The sequence below is a fragment of the Euprymna scolopes genome, chromosome 45 (genome assembly GCF_053919585.1).
Source record: "Euprymna scolopes isolate OS-2025 chromosome 45, ASM5391958v1, whole genome shotgun sequence".
Classification (NCBI taxonomy): domain Eukaryota; kingdom Metazoa; phylum Mollusca; class Cephalopoda; order Sepiida; family Sepiolidae; genus Euprymna; species Euprymna scolopes.
The window spans coordinates 64,865,555-64,891,770 of record NC_136526.1 but is presented as its reverse complement, the minus strand read 5'-3'; the positions used below and the strand labels follow the sequence as shown (position 1 = coordinate 64,891,770).

The 26,216-nt window shown below is 32.8% G+C and overlaps 1 protein-coding gene and 1 pseudogene across 1 annotated transcript in view; one reads left to right on the top strand and one right to left on the bottom strand.

Annotated features, from left to right (window-relative positions):
* The window catches only part of LOC145269849 (uncharacterized), a 169,739-nt gene that overhangs the window by 101,431 nt on the left and 42,092 nt on the right, over nucleotides 1-26,216 (bottom strand). Inside the window, exons 8-15 of the mRNA XM_080125576.1 lie at nucleotides 25,140-25,208; nucleotides 22,030-22,176; nucleotides 15,729-15,888; nucleotides 11,603-11,705; nucleotides 10,083-10,153; nucleotides 3,950-4,110; nucleotides 2,899-3,064; nucleotides 1,950-2,093 (exon numbers count right to left, since the gene is read on the bottom strand). Coding sequence (XP_079981702.1) covers nucleotides 1,950-2,093; nucleotides 2,899-3,064; nucleotides 3,950-4,110; nucleotides 10,083-10,153; nucleotides 11,603-11,705; nucleotides 15,729-15,888; nucleotides 22,030-22,176; nucleotides 25,140-25,208 — 1,021 coding nt within the window. The remainder of the gene's footprint in view (nucleotides 1-1,949; nucleotides 2,094-2,898; nucleotides 3,065-3,949; nucleotides 4,111-10,082; nucleotides 10,154-11,602; nucleotides 11,706-15,728; nucleotides 15,889-22,029; nucleotides 22,177-25,139; nucleotides 25,209-26,216) is intronic.
* On the top strand, nucleotides 12,575-12,691 carry LOC145270029 (5S ribosomal RNA; annotated as a pseudogene).

Below are 26,216 nucleotides of genomic sequence, written 5' to 3'. Positions count from 1 at the left end.
TGGTCCGTCGGGTTTTTATATTCGATATTTTCTCTTCCGTGGAGCTATTACTGTTCATGGACCATCTTTCTCCGTCTGGCTACAGACTGTCTGCTCTATCTCACTCCCAACTCTTGACTAACTGATACACGTCTTCCAAACTCTTCTAAAATCCATATCTTAAGTGATCTTTAAATCAGACTAGAGGTCAGACCTATTTTTAAATTTTTTGTTTGTGCTATGAAACCAACATTCCTTTCTATTAAAACATTTTAACAAATAATTTTATTTGTAAATATTTCACTATAACATTCTTTCTGACATTCTATTTTTACAAATATTAACAATGATCACTGTCATAACCATCGATCGGCCATCTAAGATCTGCCAATATCTAACAAAAAGTCTTGCAAGGTTCATGGCTTAGTGGATAAAGTACTTGGCAAAAGTTACTCTTACTTAGGATGTCTACATATCTGAGAATAAAAAAGATTTGATGCCAAAACAATACAAAAACTGGTTTTGTGTTATTAGACTGGGTGAGTGTTCGGGAGAGATGGATAAAGCTTACACATGATTTTCATAAATTCTAAATCTATAAACGATTCTACAAGGTGCCTTCAACAAGTTTCCAGACATTTTTCGTATGGTTACTTTTATTGATAGTACACAAACTCTTGTCTCTCTTGAAGTAATCTCCTCCGGCTGCAATACACTTGCTGTACCATCCCAACAACTTCTGGAACGCCCCACGAAAGTCCCCTCGTCTGAGCGTGTCAATGACCCTCGCCACAGCCTCTTTTATCTCAACTATTTCATAACGACAGCCTCTTAGGTTTTCTCTTGAGCTTAAGGAATAACAAAAAGTTACAGGGTTGGTTGGTTGTTTTACGGCATATCAACCCTTTTCGGGTTATTTAATGCCGAATCCAAAGATTTGAAGAAAAAATTTTTAATAGAATATATTTGTTGTTTTCAAGTCGGTTTCTATTTAACCCATAGTTGGAACCCTAACAGGTAATACCACTCCGGGTCAGAGTGGACCTGGGAGCAATGGTAATTAAAGGGTGGCTCCACACTCCCCAAAGTCCACAAGCTGAGGCCTCACCACTGGATATAGTTTAAGGTCATATCCAGGACCCCCATTGAGGGACTTTTACCCTCTGCAGGGGGGCAGTTGGCGTATTCTAATGCCCCACCGACAGGGCCAAAAGTTACAGGGAGCAAGGTCTCGACTATAAAGGAAGGTGAGGAACTGCGTTGATGCTCATCTTGGTTAAAGTCTGTGACATGGATGGAGTTACGGACTGCACCCTTAGGACAAAATTTGTGCAAATATTCCGCATCTTCAGTTCCTTGCAAATAATTGTGCATACAGTTTCTACATGGATATCAAACTTTAAACGTATTGTCTCTCTAAACACACAACGGTCCTTATCCACAAAGTTCTTTTCTTAGCCAATCAACTGTTCTGTCTTCCTTACTCCTCATCGTTCCTCAGACTCCCTGCATTCCTCGAATCTTATGCCACTCCAAAAACTGATGCTTGATTCATGCAAGATGGTCCAAAAGCAATTCAAAATCATTCCTGTAGAACTTTTTCCAAGTTTAAAAACAATCATTCAATAAAGAGTCTTCACGTCCAGATTGCATTTTAGAACTTCACTAGTTGTGACAATCAGGCTTTAGTAGGGAGTATTCCAATTCCTGCTGTAGCTGATCATTTGAACATGAAATCAAAATTAGTTATCTTATAATATGAATAGCAATAACGGTGAATTTTCGACAGTCAACGACAATTGTAAATGACTGGACAAATAAAGTCTGGAAACTTATTGAAAGCACCGCATACATATTCAAAAATTCTAATTTATATTATCCCAATTTTTTTTTTTTTTTAATCGAAAGATTGATCAAAGCAAAATTCTGACGACTATGGCATCCTGATTAGACGATTTACAATCATTTACCTGCGAGCATTTCTGGGGACTAGGAACACGCAGCATGTCAGAAACCTGGAATTGCAGATACGACTTCTCACAAGCCAGTTTAGACGTCTCAGACGTCATTCGTCTCATTTGTTTCTTCATCGATTCAAGGCGTTGCGTCAATGCCTGGATTTCGGTAGGAAAAAAAAAAATAAAATAAATAAAACAAAATTAAATAAATAAAAAATAAATAAAATAAAAAAAAAATTTTTAAATTAAAAAAAAAAAAAAAATAAATAAATAAAAAAAAAAATAAAAAATAAAATACGGATAAGGAAAAAATTTTACAACAGTGGGACGAAAGTATGAAGACATGAGCTTACAAGTTTTTTATATCTTTAAAGATTTATTCATGTTTGGTTTGGTTTGGTGGTTTTGTAAATGAAAATTATTTTTGTATTTGCAAAGGGGAAAAAAAAAAAAATAGATTAGAATCTTTGGAGGGGGGGGGGACACACAGAAAAAAATAAAATAAAACCCTAACTTTGAGATATTGGAATCTGTATACCAAAACGATTTGTTTGTTTTTTTTTTATTTGAAACTTCATTTTCCATTGTTTGTAGTAATGATAAAATAAATGATTTTAAACTACCAATAAAACTTAAATCTATACAGCACCCCTACCCACAAGCATAGTTTTACATTTACAAAATATATACACATATATTATTGGCTTTTATAGTGATCCGACTGTCTCCTAAAAAGAAAAACTATAATTAGAAATTTGTAAAGAATCGGAATCAGTAATTGCATCCGAAATTCAAAAGAGTATTGGAGAAAAAATACTAGAATCATCCTATCACATGCACCAATGTTTCTTGAATTTTAGGTTAATTAACTCATATTCTCAGACAGTCTGTTCTAGTTGCATCAGAACAAAGTGGTGGGGAGGGGGAAGCAGGGAAAAAGAGGAGGAGACAAGAGACTCACTTTTACTTCGTCCTGCGATTCCTGCAAGACATGAAGTGGAACCATTTCTTCTTCCACTTCATCGTCTGAACGAGATCGCTTTTTCGGATTCAAGTTGGCCAACATTTTGTTTATTTTAATGTTGGCCGCTTCTTCAGCTTCAAATTGGTGGCATTGCATTCTTTCCCTTAAAAAGAATAGGAAACGTTACATTAGCAAACACAAGAACATCTGATTATGATTTTAAAAAAAAAAAAAAAAATTTTTTAAGTTCCTGATGACCGTTTTTAATCTTCAAAATGAATAAAAAAAAAAAAAAAGATTTTAATAAAAAAAGTATATTTCGGCATATAAGACGACCCTTAAAGTTAAAAAATAAAATAATCTTTAGAAACCAATATTTCATAAGATACCGTGTGTTGCAATCTTTAGCCTAGACTAAACAAACATGGTTTCATGATTTAGCAGTCTTATACAACCAATACATGATAAATTTATGAAAATTTGCTCCAATTTTGTACCGCGTCTAATATACAGTATTTGCATCTTTTTTCCGTTTTACTCCTTCACCCCCGCTCACTCCAAAAAGGGTCAAACTACCACTTAGACGTTAGAGGCAATTATTTGTGAACATACCTAACAGAGTTCTGTGTGTGTGAGACTATGTTCACCGAGTACTTAGTGGAAAGGTAGAAAAAAAAAAAAAAAAAAGATAAACGACAAAAGAAAAGACGTTTAGCGAATACCAAAACGACTGGGTACCACTTGTAAATTTCATACTCCCATGAAAGTTTTTCCTACAGAGGGAGGGTGAGTGATGTTTCAGTATGTTAACGGTGGAAATTCACTGAATATATTTCATTTATTTGTGACTAGCATTTCAGCTCGGCGTTGCCCAGGTGTTTGGCGGTGTATGTTGAGAGAAAAAAAAAAAAAAAAAAAGAAGTCAATTTTATTTATTTATAATAGAGGGAGCCCACCTTTGCAGCAGCCTTGGCAATGTCCTCAATGTATTTGTTCTAATTCACAAAGGAAAAAAAAAAAAAAAAAAAAAAAATCAAAAGATACTTACGAATACTTCTTTTCATTTGCGACATAGTTCTCCATCAATTCTTTTGTGATTTCGTCCCGCAGTCGAATTTCATCCCACATTCTTTCCTTTCTTTCCTCCGCAAGAGAATCTTGTAAATACTTGATGGCTGCGTTGCACTTGTCTATTGTTTCCATTAAAGTCTAAAAACAAAAAAAAAAGAGTTACAAAATTGTTTCTAGCATGGTAGAGGGAGCCTGCCTTCTTTGCAGTCAACTTGGCAACATATGCATGTTTATAAATTTTTGAAACAAAGAGTGATACTTCGGTGACAAAAACCATGTGCAACCCTGCATACAGCAATCGCCAACCACAATGGCGTATGTTGCGGCTTTTCCTTTCATCTTCTGTTCTCTTTCGCACAGTGTCGTTGTCTCTAATACATTGACGAGTGCCGAGGGGGAATACGGGATCACAAGTATAAAAAAAAAAAAAAAATAGAAACCACAGACTGACACTTTCTAATGTACATTCATGACAACATTATGAGAAACTACCCTTTAAGCGCTAACGTTTATGCCTTGCATTAATCTGTTGAGGCTGAATCTGTCGGTTGATGTCAAGTCATTTCAATCTTGCAAAACTCCAATTTGCCTCAAGCCACGATCTGGCTTTCACTTCATAACACTCGACTGTCCGAAAATATCGAAAACACTCAACTCCACAAAATTCACTGCCACACCTAAAACCACTCACACACAATCCCCAACGCGAAAAAATTGAATGCGTTGAATGCGTGCACAAAAACAAACATGGTGACCACTAAAAAGCATTAAATAATACATTGGATAATAAATGTCTTAATATCATAAAAACTGTTTGTTGGCGACAATATTAAATGTGATAGTAATTTAAAACAGCCCTAAACACCTATAAAAAAAAAAAAAAAAAAAAAATCAACCTTTTAAAGGCAAGTCTTTAGTTGGTACTCTAGCGCATATTGACACTTTAATCAGTGTTCCTTAGTGTCATCGATTGTTGCAAACTGCTTCCAACCATCATAAAGCTCATAGCCACTCCCCAAGTGTCACAAATTAACAAAACAAAAAAAAAAAATCCAATTCTTTTGTTTCCCATAATCCATCACACCTTGGTTACAACTCTGCCTCAGCTCATCTTTGTCTTCCTTGGTGAACAACTTTCTATACCTTCATCTTTCCGCCTTTTTTCCTATAGCTTTGTTTACTTGATAAACCTATTTCCTTTTACTTCCCAACAACTTAGGGGATAGGGGATCAGAGGTTACATCGACCAAAATGTAGAAAAAAAAAAAAAAAAAAAGGCTTATCAAAATTAAATTCAAAAAAGTGTTCAATATTCCTTCATATAGAGATTTATAATGACCATAAATGTGTGTATCTTAGCTATTGGAGGAAAAATTTTTAACTTAATTTTATCATCAACCTTCTTTTTTTTTTTTTTTTTGTTTTTTTTTCTTTTTTTTAGGTTATTTAATGCTGAATCCAGTAATTAAAAAAAAAAAATATTACTATACCTCGTTCTATATCAAATATTTATTCATGGTGTTTGGTTTGACTGTGTTACAATATTTGATAATGGTATATGATCCCGCACAGTCAGGAGATTCTATTTATAAACTGTTAGGAACTGACGAATCGAATTAATTCACATTCTGCTACCAACCAATCAGAAACCAGAATTGCTCCATAAATATTAAACCTTTTCTGTAGCAATGTTGCATATGTTTTCTCAGTCTCGACACGGGAAGAATCTTTTGCTCTGTGGATTCCAACGCGACAACAAAATAGCGTGAATTTTATAAAGGTCGATCAAAATAAATTTAGATATGACGTCCGTTCGCAAATCGTAGATATTATATGGGGTATATAAAAAGTTCCAAGAAATAGAAAGGACATTGAAAAATATACAAAATTATAAAAATAACAAAATTAAAAATAAGTTATTTTGAAATTTTATAAGAAATGTTTATGAAATTACAAAAATAAGATTTTTAGAATTTTAAAAATAGGTTTTTAAAATAAACTTGTATAATAAATAAGTTTATGAAAGTATAAAAATAAAATTATCGAAATCAAAATAAAATTTTAATCATAAAAGTATCCAATACATAATATTCTCAAAATAGTTTAAGATTTAAAAAATTGTTTTATATAATTCTTACAAAAAAAAAAGAAAAAAAAAAGCAGCAAACCTAGAAAGAGTTTTCAATAGTTCTTAAAACTAATTTCAATAATTCTTAATTAAAATAGGACCAAAAAACTTTTCAATGATTATTAAAAAAAAAAAAAAAAAAAAAAAAAAAAAAGAGTGCATCATGATGCACAGGGGAGATATAGGCATGAGAGAAAAAAAGCGAAGGAACTGATTTGCCTTGTCACCATTTCTGGTAGCACCCATACCGGAAGTCAAGTCTGTTAGCCGACAATAACAAATCCATTTACACTAGCAGGTGTATATCAACATTTCTAATGGTTAATTTAATAGTGAATCCTGTAGAAACCAATATATAAACATATTTAATGCTAGTAAACAAAAAGTATCCTAAATTTCTGGCTTAAGAAAATCTAGGTCAGGTGGCATTAGCTCGTCAGTGTCACATCAAATTACATAGAATTTAATTAACATCGATATAACCAGCATGAACCAAACTTAGGGAATACAAAACGATGCAAAAACTTCTGTAAAGAAAAAAAAAAAAAAATTTATATGTATAAAAAGTGCAAAATTCTATTCAAATCGAAGCCATGTTTAATTTCAGAAGAGTTTCCGATGGGTAGCTATTCTATACAAGTCCTGGAGATGAAGAATTTTCAGTCGGTCGTTCTGGTCTTTAGAATTTTGCAGCCAAAGAGCAAAACATTCTTGTGTTGACACGAAAGAAAATTTATGTGCTGGAATGCGAAAAGATTCACTTTTTATTGAGCAATTCTGGTTTCTGATTGGTCGATAGCAGCATGTCAATTAATTTGATTCGTCGGTTCCTATCGGCAGCGTTTATAAATAGAATCTCCTAACTTCCAGGGATCATACCTCAACCCATCAAAAATATTGCAACACTAAAAAGAAAACGAGGCGAATCTAAAAAACTGTCCAAAATGCATTGTCGTAAAATCCTTTCACAAAATCTAAAAACGCATTTTTCAAAAAAAAAAAGTCCTAGCAGAAATAAAGTTGCCGCTACAAACTTTTACGACTGCCATATAAAACTCCAGTAACAAACGACCAGTCTATGGAGCACAATACCACAGAACTGCTTCCCAGCTGACTATAACATGGCCATTTTTAAGTCCAATGTTAAATTCTTGAGCTGTCCTCTTAAAATGGATATCCTCTGTAAGAGTGTCTGCGCACGTAACTGCAAAGCAAGGGTTGCTCAATCTCCTCCCACACTTCGAAGTCAGCACTGCTTTAGAACTCCGGGATAAATGGAAACAATGCAGATTAAAGCATACATATCTAACTGGTCGGGCTCCTTGCTCGGACAAATGCAACTCTCCAGATTTGTGTCATCCGTCTCAGATCTTTAGGATCACAGTTGGCGTCATGTGCTATTTTGCTGGTGTACGAGGATCTAGGTTGTCCTATTCTTGTGTGCCTGTGCTGTGGAGATATTTTTTTTTTTTTTAAATTCAATTTTCACCCCAAACAAGTCACAGTGCCACTTTGAAGCAGGGGGCTACTATCAGGGACTTAATTAGCGGGGTCATTATGAAGAGAGATGGGTAGAAAGATGTTTGTTAACATTACACTTGAACTTCTGCATATCAGTGCAGTTGGGAAAGCAGAATGCCGGAAGGGAGTTCCAAAGACCCGCAGTTCTGGGGAAGAAACTATTGGAGTAAAAGGCTTTCTTGCACCTAGGGATCTCTACTGTAAAGGGATGAGACTTAGTAGCTTGTCGGGGGTAGTTACGTCGGGGAGGTACAAGTGTTTGCAGTTCGTCAGAGCATTCACCATTAAAGTATTTGTAGAACAGGCAGAGGGATGCAACATCTCGTCGATGGGACAGAGGCTGAAGCCTAGATGACAGTTCAGGACCTATCAGGTTGGCGACTCTTTTGAACCCTGTCCAGGAGAGAGAGACAAGCAGCAGATGCACCAACAATACTCCATACATGGGCGAATGGTGGCCTTATAGAGATATAGGATACTTTCAGGCGTAAGTAGTTTTCTAGCATGGTAGAGGGAGCCAACCTTCCTTGCAGCAGCCTTGGCAATGCTCTCAATGTATCTATTCCAGTTCATATTCCCTGTAAACATTAGGCCGAGGAGTTTAAAAGAAGTACTTTCAGGCAATGTGTTCTTGGCCATTGCTATTGGTGGTATAGAAGGTTTCTTGTAGTTATTGAAGGAAACAAGCTTAGTCTTAGCAGCATTGAATGTGACCAACCATTTTTGTCCCCATTCCACTACGGATTGGAGGTCATCCTCTAGTGTTTCTGCCATTTCCTTGGATATGAGTTCATTTGTTTTCCCCTCATATCTGTTATAGAGAGTGGTGTCATCGGCAAATATACCCATCTCCGAAACAATTTTATCAGGGAGGTCATTTATGAATATCAGGAATAATAGAGGTCCAAGGATAGACCCCTGAGGTACTCCCGCATTTATGTCATATTGTTTGGATGTACGACCGTCGAGGACAACTTTGATTTTTCTATTACTTAAGAAGGATTTAATTACATTATGAATTCTTCCAGTGATTCCATATGATCTAATTTTTCTTAGAAGACCATCGTGCCATACCCTGTCAAAAGCCTTAGATATATTAAGGGCCACCGCTCTACCCTCCCGTTTTGTCCAATGAACGGTATATACGTTCAGAAACTACAGTTAAGATATCTGCTGTTGAACGGGCTTGCCTGAATCCATATTGTTTGTCAGTCAGGAGTTTAGCAGCTGTTAGGTGCTGGACTAAGGCTTGATTAACTAAGGACTCAAATATTTTGGCGAAAAGCGGGAAGAGGCTAAAGGGGCGATAATTTAGTGGGTCAGTTCTTTCACCAGAATTCTTGAAGACTGGTACCAGAGGCGGTTTTCCAGCAGAAAGAAAGCTACCTGGCACGTACACCCATATGCTATGAACAGTGTTAAATAGCAACTTTATGGTAACCCACCTGCAATATGTACTACCATCAGGGAGCGATGTCTAAGATTTGTCGGTCATTGCCACACGAGCAAATAAGAACTGGTGAGAAATGTATTGGTGCGAACTCCATTTTAATTCACTTAATGTTATATAGAATCGAAAATTTTAATTCACGTAATGTTGTATAGAATCGAAAATTTTAATTCACGTAATGTTGTATAGAATCGAAAATTTTAATTCACGTAATGTTGTGTATATAATCAAAAATATTAATATATGGAGAGAAGCATGCTTACATCCGTTCCCCAAGAAAGGTGACCTAAGCATACCAGGAAACTGCAGAGGAATGACACTCCAATTGCAGCGAAAATCTATGACACCATGCTTCTCAACTGCATCCAACCAAAGATCAAAAAAGTGCTCAGGAAGAACCAGAATGGGTTTAGGAGGAGTTGTTCTACTACCGGTCAAAATTCTTACTGTCAGGAGACTAATCGAAGGAGTTAAAGCTAAAAACCAGAAGGCACACATGCTCTGTAGATCTCTCCAAAGTGTTCGACTCTGTACATAGAGGAAAAATGGACAACATCTTAAAGACATGGCATTATAAGATTAATTTTGGATAGAAAAATAAATTTATGATGTACATACTCGTCACAGAACGAAAATGTCATATTCCAAAAATTGGTCAAGTAGTTTTATTTTTAAATAAAATTAAATTTTTTTAAAACTAGCAAGATTGGAACCTTCATGTTTTAGAATGCATTAAAATTCAAGGGCTACAACTCAATTCTACTACCAAGAATTTGTATTCAAAATAAAACTTTCTGGAATTATACAGGTCATAAAATTTGATGCTTGATAAATTTACGTGATTTTTGGAATATGACATCTTTGTTTTGTGATTGATATGTACATCATAAAGATTTGTCTCTATTTTTGTTTTATTAAGTTGAATTCTAAATAAGAATTTAAAAAAACTCATTGCACGCAAAATATGTAGAGTTGGAAGGGTTGTTGGTGCACAGAAAAAGAAAATCTCACCTTTTCTCGTTCTGAGAGTTCATCTTCCATTGTTTCATTGGCAGAAGTGTTGGCACAAGAAATTTCAAAACCTGAAAAAAAAAAAAAAAAAAAAAATTGAAGGTGATAGTCACATGCAATACTGCCATTTATTGCCTGTACTTTTCTGCTTGCATTCAAAAAACTAATGGATGAGACTGTGCAACTGGCTTTGGGAAGTGTTGTGGAACTTTGTCAGCATTTAAGCACTGAGCTGAGCATCGCCATATGTTGTAAAGAATCCACTTTCCATCGCAAGTCACAGCTTTGTAAAGAAATCGTTTGTTCTTGTTACGTAAAATGGTACATGACACTTCATAGCAACATTTTTTCTGGTTATCGTTGAATTTGTGAGGCACACATTTATCAAGTTTTTTTGTCTTTCCAATCTCTCAAATGGTTGGAAAGCGTTGTATACAATATTCTATACATATACAATATTTTATACGTATACGATAATTTAGTTTTTCCACTTGTTTCATGTATAGTTTTTAATTTTTTTTTTTTTTCTTACAATTTATGACCAAATATCATAAATTTAGTCATCTAATAGCAAATTTTAGCTTTGCTACAAATATAATTTGCTGATTTCTTTCTGTCCTCTGATGAGAAGAATAGCAAGAGTGGCATTCTTTGAAACTCCATGGAATAAGGAATTTGAAATTGTTTTTGGAGAAGTCTGTCAAATAATAAATCTAATTGTAGATTTTAATTTACAGTTTTAAATTCTTTTATTTTCCCATATATATGTATATATATATATATATATAAGAGGAGTAGGTAGTTTGCTTGTAGGTTAAAGGTCTTATTAAATCCTCCCTTTATGAAAAAAACAAAAAAAAAAATGTATGCAGAGACAAAGCAGTTCCGCAGTAAAACACATTTCCTCTTTCCCTGCTCCCTCATCACTATTTTTTTATGTCATTTTTTTTTTTTTTTTTCTCTTTAATAAATTTACTTTCCCCTTTCCCTTTTTCCCTTACAACATCTGTTGGTTTTTATTTTCATTTCACTTCTCCGGTCTTCTGCATGGCTCTCGGCTTTTCCAATCTCTCAGATAAAATAAAATTACAATTATATTTACCAAACTGATCCAAGATGGTAAAATCAAAGTATATTATAAATATTAAAGAATTAATATTTATAAAGTAATCTCAACCAGATGTAAAAGCTCGATAAAACCAAATAGGAGATTGCGCTTATTATAAGCTCTAATAGTTAATAAAAACATGTTAAAAAAACACTTTGAAAAAGAGTTAAAAACATATTTTCTATCCTCTGATGAGAAGGAAAGTATTTCTTCGAAACTCTGGATTAAGGACTATCCACTTATTAAGTGTTTCCTTTTCAGATTAAATGTTTTTAACTCCTTTTCAAAGTGTTTTTTTAACATGTTTTATTAACTATTTGCTCATATATATATATATATATATATATATATATATATATGAGCAAAATTTAGATTGCAATTCGTTTTCAAGCTTAAATGAAGAAAAACTTACCATCGTCTGCCCAGGGGATTGATCCCCTTTCCATGTGTGAAATAAGCAAGACTGGAGAGATTGTGAGACTCACTGGCTTATCGATTTTCTGTTGAATTACAACCTATGGAGAAAGAAAGAAACGGAAAAGATAAAATTGATGCACGAGCGAGTAGCCAACCTGGGAAAAAATTTTTTTTTTTTTTTTTTTTTTTTTTTTAATTACAAGACATTTCACAACCTGATGAGCACGTTGCATTCTAACCGTCTCTTTAAGCGCAATTGTTAGTATTTTTCTTGCACTTGGTTCACCGGGTATATTCGCCAGATAGTTTTTTTTTAAATTCTTTTTCAAAAGCCTGGTTGCTCCTTATAATGACTGACATGATGGATATCTTAAGATTCCAGTTCCGTTTCATGTCGTACGAAAGCCCTTGGTATTTTGTTATTCAGAGTGGTGACATGTGAGGGACAAAGTGTGTACTGGATTTTTATGATCAAGGCATCAAAAGAGATTGGCAAATGTGCATTGAGAATGGTGGTGACTATGTAGAAAAATTCTGGAGCTCAAAGGTTGCTCATTTTAATGGTACCACTCCAGTCTTTGTAACAGCAACATTTTAGTTTTAGAATTAAAAAAATAGGTCTTACTTTCGGAACAACCCTTATAACAGGAATCCTACCGGATGATCACTACTCTCTTTCCATTTTTTGTCTCGACCTCCTCCAAATCATATCTATCTTTGAAGTATACCACCCATTCTCCAAACTCCACCCAGTTTTCATTTTTTTCTTACTTAGATCCCACTCCCATTTAGAGATCGACTAAGTGCTTTGAAAACTTGGTATGAATTCACCAGAAAGTCATCCTTTATTATCAACTAGCTGGATGCCTGGCATTGCCCGGTCGTAAAATACGCTTAAACATGATATTTTAATTCATGCAGATTGCGTACGTATTATTATAGAATCAATCTTTTCTTGAATATTATATATTACGGCATAATCACGTTGACACACCGGTTCTCGTCAGATCACCAAAGTTAAACAACGTTGAGCCTGGTTAGTACCAGATGGGTGACCATTTTGGAATTCTAGGCGCTGTATGTGCTCTCCGCTTATCTCAGCATTGGTTTCTAGTTGTCTTGTATGTACAATTCACTTGCCACTGGTATTTAACAATGTCGACTCAGGAGTGCTTGGAGATTGTGCACTTCCTGCCACAAAAATTTCACGTGCAGGCACCCCTTCATGGGTATCCATGGTCTATTAAAGACTGAAAGAGCCACCCCCCCTTTTTAAGAGGAATAATTTGCAAAAATAAAGTAAATAAAATTAAAAAATAATAATGATAATGTCGTTCATCAAATTCCGTCTGTATTTGTTTACAATATCATGTCAGCTGATGTTTGGTTTGACGATGAATGCCCTGGAAAAGTCACTTCTGATTAGTTTTAAAATATGCAAATGAAGAAATGATTTGCAGCAATTTTAAATGGTAACTCTTCTCGTGTATTGAGTTCATAAAAAAATAAAATTAAAATAAAATGGTGAGGCTTGAGCGGGAGGATAATTCGATCTGCAGTCGAATGCTCTACCACTGAACTATATGTTCAGATGCCAACAAATGTTTTTTTTTTTTTGTTTTTTTTGTAAAAGAAATCTGCTGAGATTTTATTGGCCAGTGGAACGTAAAATATTTCCCCTGTAAAAATTCTTTTATTTATTTATAAGAGAGAAGACTATTTTTAAGATCAGATTTTTTCGATTTGATACTTATCGGGTGAATTTCCGTACAAAACAGAACACGGCTAGAAATATAAACTACCTTTTTTTTTCTTCTTTTTACAAGGTAGTTATCACTTATCAAGGCCCGGAAGCCACTCGGGAATAAGGGTTATTGCGTGTACAGTAATCAATGGGATAGTATCGTAGTAATCATTAGTAATGGAGATTTGATAAAGTGTCTTAAGAGGGCGGTTCATCAGGAATTTGTTTATGTTGGACTTGAGGATATCCAAGTTGTAGTCAGGTGGGAAACAAGCAAACGGAAGAGAGTTCCACAGGCATGCACTTCTAAGAAAGAAACTTTGTTCATGGAATCTACGTTTTGGTTTAGGAACAGATAAAGAGTGGGGAAAATTATTGAGAGTGGTTTCAGCTAAACAAGTGTTTATCGGGAAAGATTGGAGCTTAGACGAGCACTTGCCATGGAAGTAACGATAAAACAAAGACAGGCTGTGGGAGAGAGGTTGCAGGGAAAAGAAAAGGGCATCCCCCACTAAGCCATGAAGTCTATTTTGTACTCTGTCAAGGCAGGACAGGCTGTTTTTAGCAGCTCCTGTCCAGATGTGGCAGCAGTACTCCATCCTTGGACGTACTTGGCTTTTATATAAATAGAGAATTGCATCAGCAGTGAGATATCTTCTGGAGCGGTAGAAGGATCCCACCATTTTTCCAGCGACCTTGGCAACAGACTTGATGTACATGTTCCATTTCAGGTCAGGAGTAAAGGTCAAGCCCAGAAGCTTATCAAAACATGGAGTTTCCCCTAGACGAGAGCCATCTATTTCAATTGATGCCAGATGGGGATCAGAGCGTTGATGATGTAAAGATAGGAGTTTGGTTTTAGATGCATTAAAAGTAACCAGCCACCTCTTCCCCCACTGTACCACGCGCTCAAGGTCAGAGAGAACATTGTCATTTATGGCCTTTGATGTGTTGCCATAGATGGTCGTGTCATCAGCATAGATGTCAACGAATGATTTAAGTATGTGTTTTGGGAGATCATTGATATAGATCAGGAAGAGAGTTGGGCCCAGGATGGACTCCACATTAATACTGAGGGCCTCTGATTTCTGCCCATCAACCACTACTCTTATGAGCCTATCAGAGAGAAATGATTTAATAATTGAGAAAACATTTCCAGTTATACCGTAGCTGGAAATCTTGTGAAGTAGGCCCTTATGCCATAGCTTATCGAAGGCCTTTGATATGTCAAGAGCAATTGCCCTAGAAAGGAAGCCTTTGTCGAGAGATTCACTAATCCTATGAGATAATCGTTGGCACATTTGCTGTAGATCTGGCAGAACAGAAACCATATTACGTGTCACTAAGAAGGTTATTTCTGCTGAGGTGATTGACTACATCTCTAATATGGATTTCAGCAACTTACTCATGACACATAGGAGACTTATTGGTTTGTACTGAGAGGGAGATGACCTATCGCCTGAATTCTTAAATACTGGGCATACTGATGAGGTTTTCCAGGGTGCTGGGAAGCACTTCTCCTTAAGGCAACGCTTAAACAGTTTCGTAACTATGGGAGCAAGTTCTGGCTGAAGCTTTTTCATCACTATAATTGAAATGCCGTCAGGGCCAGTTGCTTTACTGGCGACCTCATGCACAGATATTTACTTTATGAGAAATTTACAAACTATAGGCTCAACTATTTCAGAACCTATGAGGAACTCACACACACACACAAAGTGACTTTTATATAGGAGTGTAAAATAGAGCAAACTCCAGCCCGTAATGAAAAATCAAGGCAGAGCAATTTGATAGAAATCAACTGTTTCTTATTTTAAAATGGGCAGGGGGTTATAGTTTATGACGAAAGTCAAATTCCAAAAGAACAGCTTTAAAAATTGGTTGTTTTTTTTTTTTCAGGTTATTTAATGTCGAATGCAGTGATTTTGAAAAGAAAAAGATTTTAAACCTCCAGTTCTTTATATATTCATGTAAATAGATCTAGTTTTATTTTTTAAACAAAAAAGAAAAAAAATTTTTTTGAGAATATGAGAAGTGACTGTTTTGCTTGCCATGTTAAAAAAAAAAAAAAAAAAAAAAGAAACAAAGGGAGATAATTAAATTCATACTTACTAGATTTCTGATTACCAACTCCCATTAATCATTTATAAATTACTTTATAAAAAAAACCCAAAAAACCATTTGATAAATTTATGTGAATTTTGGAATATATTTTCGTTTCATCATGGGTACATACATCATACAGATTTTTTTTTTTTTGGTTTATTTAATATTGGAGTAAAACTGGAAAAGCAACACATCTATTTCAATGATATTCAGTCAAATCTGTTCTTCAACCAACCATAAAAACTTTTGACAGTTTTTTTTTTTTACTTACCTGTTTCGCAATTGCAGAAAACTTGAACACCTGAAGCGTTTCATCGAATAATGTTGAACATTTGTTGACGTTCACGATCATCACAGCTTTGCCACGACCACTAAAAAAACCTTGAAATAAACGAGTCAACTTGCTGTCTCGATAAGGAATGAGAAGGTCTCTGAAACAGAATTAAAAAAAAATAAAAAATGTTAGTTGAAGTTTATATATTTTTTAAATTATAATTAAATAATTTTATATCTTCAGACACTAGTGTTTCATGCTTACACAATCATCAGTGTAGGATGATAATTTCTGCCACTTTTGACTATTTTCAGTCCAAAGTTTATAAACTCCTTTTGGTACTCTGGAATATTCCCAATCCTAAAACCACTGAAATGAACCAATGTCATTTATAAGTTCAAATGCCCCTTGAGAGAGTGCAACTCCTATAGCAATAAAACTAATAGTTTCATCATTGATTTCATCGGTTATACAACAACTATCACATCACCTTACTATGTATAATACACAAGCTAGCGCAATGTTACAGCATTTACAAAAAAAAAAAAAAACTGCCCCTACCCCCAACTTAGAAGTTCGAGTCAGCAACACATAAATAATACACCACAAAACCAATGTCAACAATTCAAAAATACTTGAAGCTATATACATTAAAACATAAAAACCTACACTAAATCAAATCCCATTTCATTCAGCTCTAACACACAAATGCTTGTGGTAACTACAACCCCCTAAGTGGCCAAGTACTGACCACAGGGCTGGGAACTCCCATTTCTGCACCTCACACGCTACTACTATATATATATATATAAATAAATAAATAAATAAATCTAAAAAAACATTTTTTAAAAACCCTACCAGTCCGCCTTGCAAATAATATTCACACATCCTTCCTGAAAATGTTTTCTTTTCAGGGCTGGGAACTCCCATTTCTGCACCTCACACGCTATTACTATATATATATATATATATATATATATATATATATATAAATATATTAAAAAAAAAAAAAAAAAAAATAAAAAAAATAAAAAAATAAAAAAAAAAAAAAAAAAAAAAGAAAACCCTACCAGCCCGCCTCGCAAATAATATTCACACACCCTTCCTGAAAATGTTTTCTTGGAAAGACGAAAAGCACCACCACGACCAACTTCGAACAACACAACGGAACCAACATTAATTCTTTTGATCTACACACTCAACAGAATAATCACAAAATAGAAAAAAAATTTTTTTTTTTAAATTCCGATTAAACAGAAGCTCTGTTGTCTTTAAGAACATTTAAATATAATTTTTATTCTATTCATGCAAATACAGTCGTATCTTGTTACGATGTGCAAACCGTTTTGATCATTATTGATCTTAGACAAAAAAAATTTTTGAAAATTAAAAAAAGTGAAAAACTAATTTTAGAGGAGAAAATATTTTAACCATGTCTAATGTGTAGCATGGTTGAAAAGATCTCATGATACGAAGTGGAAACGCAAAACTTTTACGAGTGTTTCCGTTAAGAAAAGTAAGGGGGGGGTTAAAAATTTGTTGATGGGGATGATGTAGAAAAGATTTAAAAGGGAGCGAGAGAACGTGTGAGAACGGAAAGTTTTAGAAAGAGGGGGTTTGTGTAGCCGGTTAAAGAAAGAAAAAGAAATGGAGGGGATACAAATAAACACAAATGATAAGGAGTATGGAAAAGTTAAACGAATATTTCAGACAATTTGAAATTGAGTCCACGGTGGAGGTGGGATACATTTGTCAATTAAGAGCAGTGCACTGAAATTAGGTCAGGATCATTCTGTTCATCCCCAATTCGAGGGAAACTCGTTCAATTCTTTTTTTTTTTTTTTTTTTCTTTTTTTTTTAGACTCTTACAACTTTTTTAAAGATTAAATCTACTTCTTAGGGGTCGGATTAAACTGCATTCTTTTTTTTTTTATTATTAAATACTTTTTTTTGTTATATCCAATTAAATTTTTTAATTTGTATGAGGAGGAGGGAAGAAAATTGGGGGCTGGGAGACATGGACATGTGGCCCCATGGTGGCTGTGTCGAGACGCCTAGGTTTTGTTCATCTCTAGGCAGATGATAAAAAAAAAAAAAGGCACAATAAATGCCTTTTGCTAAAACAGAAAATAAAGCCGAGTTGGAATTATTTATATTTGTTTTTTGTGATGGTACTGGACAGCGTGGGGGGTTCGAGAAAGTTTTGAAGTGCAACGAACACAGTTCAAACGTAATGACCATGTTACATAAATTTCTTTTCTTTTTTAAAACAATTTCTTATGGAACCGACTATGATTTAATGTATTGTATATTTTATATGTATCGGATATGATTTAATGTATTATATATTTTATATGTATCGGATATGATTTAATGTATTATATATTTTATATGTATCGGATATGATTTAATGTATTATATATTTTATATGTATCGGATATGATTTAATGTATTATATATTTTATATGTATCGGATATGATTTAATGTATTGTATATTTTATATGTATCGGATATGATTTAATGTATTGTATATTTTATATGTATCGGATATGATTTAATGTATTATATATTTTATATGTATCAGATATGATTTAATGTATTGTATATTTTATATGTATCGGATATGATTTAATGTATTGTATATTTTATATGTATCGGATATGATTTAATGTATTATATATTTTATATGTATCGGATATGATTTAATGTATTGTATATTTTATATGTATCGGATATGATTTAATGTATTGTATATTTTATATGTATCAGATATGATTTAATGTATTATATATTTTATATGTATCGGATATGATTTAATGTATTGTATATTTTATATGTATCGGATATGATTTAATGTATTGTATATTTTATATGTATCAGATATGATTTAATGTATTGTATATTTTATATGTATCGGATATGATTTAATGTATTATATATTTTATATGTATCAGATATGATTTAATGTATTGTATATTTTATATGTATCGGATATGATTTAATGTATTAGATATTTTATATGTATCGGATATGATTTAATGTATTATATATTTTATATGTATCGGATATGATTTAATGTATTGTATATTTTATATGTATCGGATATGATTTAATGTATTGTATATTTTATATGTATCAGATATGATTTAATGTATTGTATATTTTATATGTATCGGATATGATTTAATGTATTATATATTTTATATGTATCAGATATGATTTAATGTATTGTATATTTTATATGTATCGGATATGATTTAATGTATTATATATTTTATATGTATCAGATATGATTTAATGTATTGTATATTTTATATGTATCGGATATGATTTAATGTATTGTATATTTTATATGTATCGGATATGATTTAATGTATTGTATATTTTATATGTATCGGATATGATTTAATGTATTATATATTTTATATGTATCAGATATGATTTAATGTATTGTATATTTTATATGTATCGGATATGATTTAATGTATTATATATTTTATATGTATCAGATATGATTTAATGTATTGTATATTTTATATGTATCGGATATGATTTAATGTATTGTATATTTTATATGTATCGGATATGATTTAATGTATTGTATATTTTATATGTATCGGATATGATTTAATGTATTGTATATTTTATATGTATCGGATATGATTTAATGTATTGTATATTTTATATGTATCAGATATGATTTAATGTATTATATATTTTATATGTATCGGATATGATTTAATGTATTGTATATTTTATATGTATCGGATATGATTTAATGTATTGTATATTTTATATGTATCAGATATGATTTAATGTATTGTATATTTTATATGTATCGGATATGATTTAATGTATTAGATATTTTATATGTATCGGATATGATTTAATGTATTATATATTTTATATGTATCGGATATGATTTAATGTATTGTATATTTTATATGTATCGGATATGATTTAATGTATTGTATATTTTATATGTATCAGATATGATTTAATGTATTGTATATTTTATATGTATCGGATATGATTTAATGTATTATATATTTTATATGTATCAGATATGATTTAATGTATTGTATATTTTATATGTATCGGATATGATTTAATGTATTATATATTTTATATGTATCAGATATGATTTAATGTATTGTATATTTTATATGTATCGGATATGATTTAATGTATTGTATATTTTATATGTATCGGATATGATTTAATGTATTGTATATTTTATATGTATCGGATATGATTTAATGTATTGTATATTTTATATGTATCGGATATGATTTAATGTATTGTATATTTTATATGTATCGGATATGATTTAATGTATTGTATATTTTATATGTATCGGATATGATTTAATGTATTATATATTTTATATGTATCAGATATGATTTAATGTATTGTATATTTTATATGTATCGGATATGATTTAATGTATTGTATATTTTATATGTATCGGATATGATTTAATGTATTGTATATTTTATATGTATCGGATATGATTTAATGTATTGTATATTTTATATGTATCGGATATGATTTAATGTATTGTATATTTTATATGTATCAGATATGATTTAATGTATTGTATATTTTATATGTATCGGATATGATTTAATGTATTGTATATTTTATATGTATCGGATATGATTTAATGTATTGTATATTTTATATGTATCGGATATGATTTAATGTATTGTATATTTTATATGTATCGGATATGATTTAATGTATTGTATATTTTATATGTATCGGATATGATTTAATGTATTATATATTTTATATGTATCGGATATGATTTAATTTATTGTATATTTTATATGTATCGGATATGATTTAATGTATTGTATATTTTATATGTATCGGATATGATTTAATGTATTGTATATTTTATATGTATCGGATATGATTTAATGTATTGTATATTTTATATGTATCGGATATGATTTAATGTATTGTATATTTTATATGTATCGGATATGATTTAATGTATTATATATTTTATATGTATCGGATATGATTTAATGTATTGTATATTTTATATGTATCGGATATGATTTAATGTATTGTATATTTTATATGTATCGGATATGATTTAATGTATTGTATATTTTATATGTATCGGATATGATTTAATGTATTGTATATTTTATATGTATCGGATATGATTTAATGTATTGTATATTTTATATGTATCGGATATGATTTAATGTATTGTATATTTTATATGTATCGGATATGATTTAATGTATTGTATATTTTATATGTATCGGATATGATTTAATGTATTATATATTTTATATGTATCGGATATGATTTAATGTATTGTATATTTTATATGTATCGGATATGATTTAATGTATTATATATTTTATATGTATCGGATATGATTTAATGTATTGTATATTTTATATGTATCGGATATGATTTAATGTATTGTATATTTTATATGTATCGGATATGATTTAATGTATTGTATATTTTATATGTATCGGATATGATTTAATGTATTGTATATTTTATATGTATCGGATATGATTTAATGTATTGTATATTTTATATGTATCGGATATGATTTAATGTATTGTATATTTTATATGTATCGGATATGATTTAATGTATTGTATATTTTATATGTATCGGATATGATTTAATGTATTGTATATTTTATATGTATCGGATATGATTTAATGTATTGTATATTTTATATGTATCGGATATGATTTAATGTATTGTATATTTTATATGTATCGGATATGATTTAATGTATTGTATATTTTATATGTATCGGATATGATTTAATGTATTATATATTTTATATGTATCGGATGATATTTGTTTTAATAAAAACATTTTCTACAGATCAACTAATCACATCAGCTTTTTTGGTTGCTTAATGTAAACTGTCGAAAGATACCAACATGATCTTGGATCAGGTTCTGGATCAGTACAAGTTAATCCTCACAAAACAATGTGAAAAACATCAAGTTGTTACGTGATGAGACGACAACAACTATGGAAGGCAGTGATTGCTGAGGATGCAGTTAAGAGACTTAGCATTCCTATCCCGTTGCGGATAACCACCCGACGAAGGCTAGAGAAATAGTTGGCCGAAACGTTGTGAAACAATTAAAAGATAGGGATAATAGTTTGCAATAAATAAAAAAAAAAATAAAGTTCGAAATTAAAAATTTTTGAATTGGTCTGTTCTTGTCATAAAAATAAATATTTAAAAAAAAAAATAGAAAAAATGTTTAAAAAAAAAAATAGAAAAAAAAGTCTTACTTTTTGAATTGGTTTGTTCTCATCATTTCAATACATCGGCCCAAAGTGAGGAGGGATGTGTTTATGTTACCAGCCTCTTTCAATCGGTCACCAGTGGAATTGGTCTTACACGCCCGTTCGCTTCCGGCTAAATCACAGAGAGACAGCCTGATGAGAAAAAAAAATTTAGATAACAAAATGGAGGGGACGTGTCAAAACAGTGAACGAGAAAACAACCTCGGGTGTTGGGAGGTTCAACGTATAACGGTGATCAAGTGGTTAACAACACGGACTGATGACCGGGGTGTTCCTAGTTTGAATCCAGTTTGTGCCACAAAATCACTTTTCCTTAGGATGTTGGCAACCTTCACTTGATCCCTCCCATAAATACCCCAGGTCTTTCTAAAAAGAATTCTGACAAGAAAAATATCAAGGAAACAAATGCCAACAATCAAATCTTCAGATTCATACAATATGAACAAAATTTGTTTTATGGCGTATCAAACCTTTTCAGATTATTTAATGTCAAATTCAGTCATTTCAAAAAATATTTTATGCTTAAAATTCAAAAACATTCATGGTGTTTGATTTCATTTTGTTTTGTACAAGAAAATTGCTTTTTTTTTTTTTTTTACTTTGCAGAACATGATTGAGTTTTACAAAGAAAGGAAGCATAAAATCAATATTTGGTGCAGTTTAGGTCAACAAGTTTATATCTTTGAATATTTTCCGATGTTTGATTTTGTACAAGAAAATTTTTTAAATTTTAAAACTTTGCTGAACATGCACGAGTTTAACGATGATGAAGACATTAATTCCTTACCGTTTCGAATTATTCGAAAAAATTAACAACACAAGATGTTCGTATTATTTGCGTTCTTCGCATTACTATTATCTCTAGTGTTATTTACACGTTTCAGTCGATGTAACATCTGACTTCCAGGTGCCTCTGCTTCAACTCAGAAATCTAAATAAAATTAAATTCTACACAGATACACCTGAAGGTCAGACGTTACATTGAATGAAACGTTGTGAAAATAATGAGAAACGTCGTCTGAAGAATCCAAATAATGCTTATCTAAAAAAAACGAAATGACACGGGATGTGTTCGGTCGATGCAGAAGTTTTTGCAGATTTTCATTTTCACCTTGAAAATAGAAAACTTTGAAAAATATTTATAACAATAACGACCTTTGCTCTCTAACTTGAATTTATCATTTATCGAGCTTGTGTGTCGCTTTTTTTTTTTTTTTTTTTTTAAATTACATTTTCACCCCAAATAAGGCATATTGCCACTTTGATGTAGGGGCTAACTATCAGGGACCTAAGTTGCAGGGGTACTATATAGGGAGTTTAGCAGCAAGATGTCTGTTCACATTACACTTGAACTTCTGCATGTCAGTACAGTTGGGGGAAGCAGGAAACCGGAAGAGAATTTCAAAGTCCTGCAGTTCTGGGGAAGAAGCTATTAGAGTAAGAGGTTTTCTTACATCTAGGGATCTCAACTGTGTAGGGGTGGGACTTTGCTGCTTGTCGGGGATATTTTCATCGAGGGGGCACAAGGGCTTGTAGTTCAGAGCATCCACCATTAAAATACTTGCAAAACAGGCAGAGGGATGCAACATTTCATCGGTGGGACAGGGGCTGAAGTTTAGATGACAGTTCAGGACCTATTAGGTTGGCAACTCTCTTTTGGACCCTATCCAGGAGCGAGAGACTAGTAGCAGATGCACCAGCCCAAATGTGACAGCAGTACTCCATACATGGGCGAAAGTAACTTTCAAGCACGAGAGAGAGCCCACCTTCTTTGCAGCAGCCTTAGCAATGACCTCAACGAATCTATTCCAACTCATGTTTCCTGTAAACGTTAAGCCAAGGAGATTGAACGAAGTGCTCTCAGGTAAAATATCTCTAACCATAGCTATTGGTTGTTGATAACGTTTCATGTAATTATTAAAGGAAATGGGCTTTGTCTTGGCAGCGTTGAACGTTACCATCCATTTTTGACCTCATTCCACTGTTAAATTCTTTTGGGTTTGATGTGAAATAGGAATCAAACTCGTGTTCAATGTCTTCGTGATGTTAATCTAATAAGACCATCCAAATGGTTTTGTAATCCTCAAAATAACTGATAATCTGAGGGAGCTAGGTCAGGAGAATAGGCAGGATGGGACAAGATTTCCCAACAAAATTCGCCTTGGATATCTTCTGTCAGTAGTGCTGTGTGAGGAACAGCATTATCATTTCTGTTGACTAAAAGTCGTTTTCATGTCGATATATGTGAGAATATTGCAAAAAAATAAAATAAAAACAAAGAAAAAATAAAGATGAACGATGCTTCAATAATATGAAAATTAATCACGATATGTTCAAGTAAAAATATACACAAAATAAATTATGATGGTTTAAATTTTCATTTCTGCAAAACAACGAAAACTTTTGCATCGAACCGATAAAATGCAAGAGCAAAAAGACAGACAAAAAGAAAGAACGGAAAAGGTAAAAATAAATAACTAAATTGTAATTAAAGAACAATTTATACTTAGTATGGTACTAGTCCAGGGCAAACCATGCCAGCTTCCTCCAAAGGAAGAAGTTTACAGGGAATATGAAATTCACAAATAAGCCTCCAGGCGGCATATATATATATATCTCGCTCATGGGAAGTTAACATACGTCTAGTATTCACAAATGGCGTCTCATCTCATACTGGCCAGGCTCGACGTCGCTTAAAGACTGGACCAGTTGAGAATTTGATATTCCCAGAGTACTTTGTCCTTTGTGCGAAACTGGTTCAACCTGCCTAGGGTGAATGCTGCTGTATTTTCTAAATAATCGAGCAGAAGCGACAGTTTTCATTAGATCGCAAAAATTGTAGTTCCGTCATTCTAGTGCCGACAACTATTGTATGACAAACGAACCTTAGATATTCAGCACAAATTTTTGTCGGCTTTAATGCTTTTTGGGGTAAAAAACTCCTAGACTGATGCAATTTTTATTTTGTCCTCGATTCCAGAAAAACAATTTTCAGGAAGTAGGATTCTTTAAAAAAAAAAAAAAAAAAAAAAAAACCTTGTGAGAAAGCAATTAAGTGAAATTAAGAGAGATGAGGTTATTCAAGGTCAACTTACGTGGTTACTTCAACTTTTGGATTTTCTTGGTTCAAAATCCGTAGCAATTTGATGTTAAAAATGCAGTGACTGGGAAAAAAAGAAAGAAAAATAGAACAATTAAAACAATTTTTTTTTTTTTTACAAGGGAGTCATCACTGATCAAGGCCTGAAGGCCACTCAAGGATAATGGTTAATGAATGCAAGATAGGTAGTATAACAATCATTAATGTTGTAAATTGGGTAGAATTTGGATCATTTATGGGAACGGCTCTACAAGAACTTGTTTACATTGGACTTGAAGGCTACCATATTGTAATCAGCCAGGAAGCAGGCCAATGGAACAGTGTTCCACAGGTGGGCAGTTCTAGGAAAGAAACTTTGTTCATGGAATCAGGGAGTTGGAGTAATTGTTGATAGTGGTTGCAGCTAATTGTGAGGTTTTGCAAAAATTTGGCAAGAGGGAACTATAGATTGGAGCTCAGTCGAACACTTGCCATGAAAACAGTAACAGACCAGAGAAATGCTTGCAACGTCTTTTCTATGGTTAAGAGGTTGCAGAGAAGAGGGTATCATCTTAGTTTGAAAGCCAGTTTTGAACTATATCAAGGCAGGATAGGGTGTACCAAGCAGTTCCTGCCCAGATGTGGCAACAGTACTTCATCCTAGAATGTATTTGGCTCTAATACAGGTAGAGGATTGCATTGGCAGTGATCCAATGCTTTCGTTCAGTCTCAAAAGACAAGGGATACCTCTGTAGGGACAGCTGTGTGCGTGTAATTGTGAGGCAAGGGTTGCACATTCCCAACCACATTTCTCCTGAATTGGTACTGTTTGGGTCCAGTGGCAAGGAGAAGACCAGGACGACTGGAAACAATGCTGAGATAAGCGGAGAGCACATACAACACCTGAAAGTCCCAAATGGTCACCCATTTAGTATTGACCAGGTTCAACGTTGCTTAACATCGGTGATCCAACGGGAACCGGTGTGTCAACGTGATTATGCCGCATCGGCAGTGAGATATCTACTGGAGCAGTAGAATGATCCATTTTTCCAGCGATCTTGGCAACCATTTTGATGTATGTGTTCCATTTCAG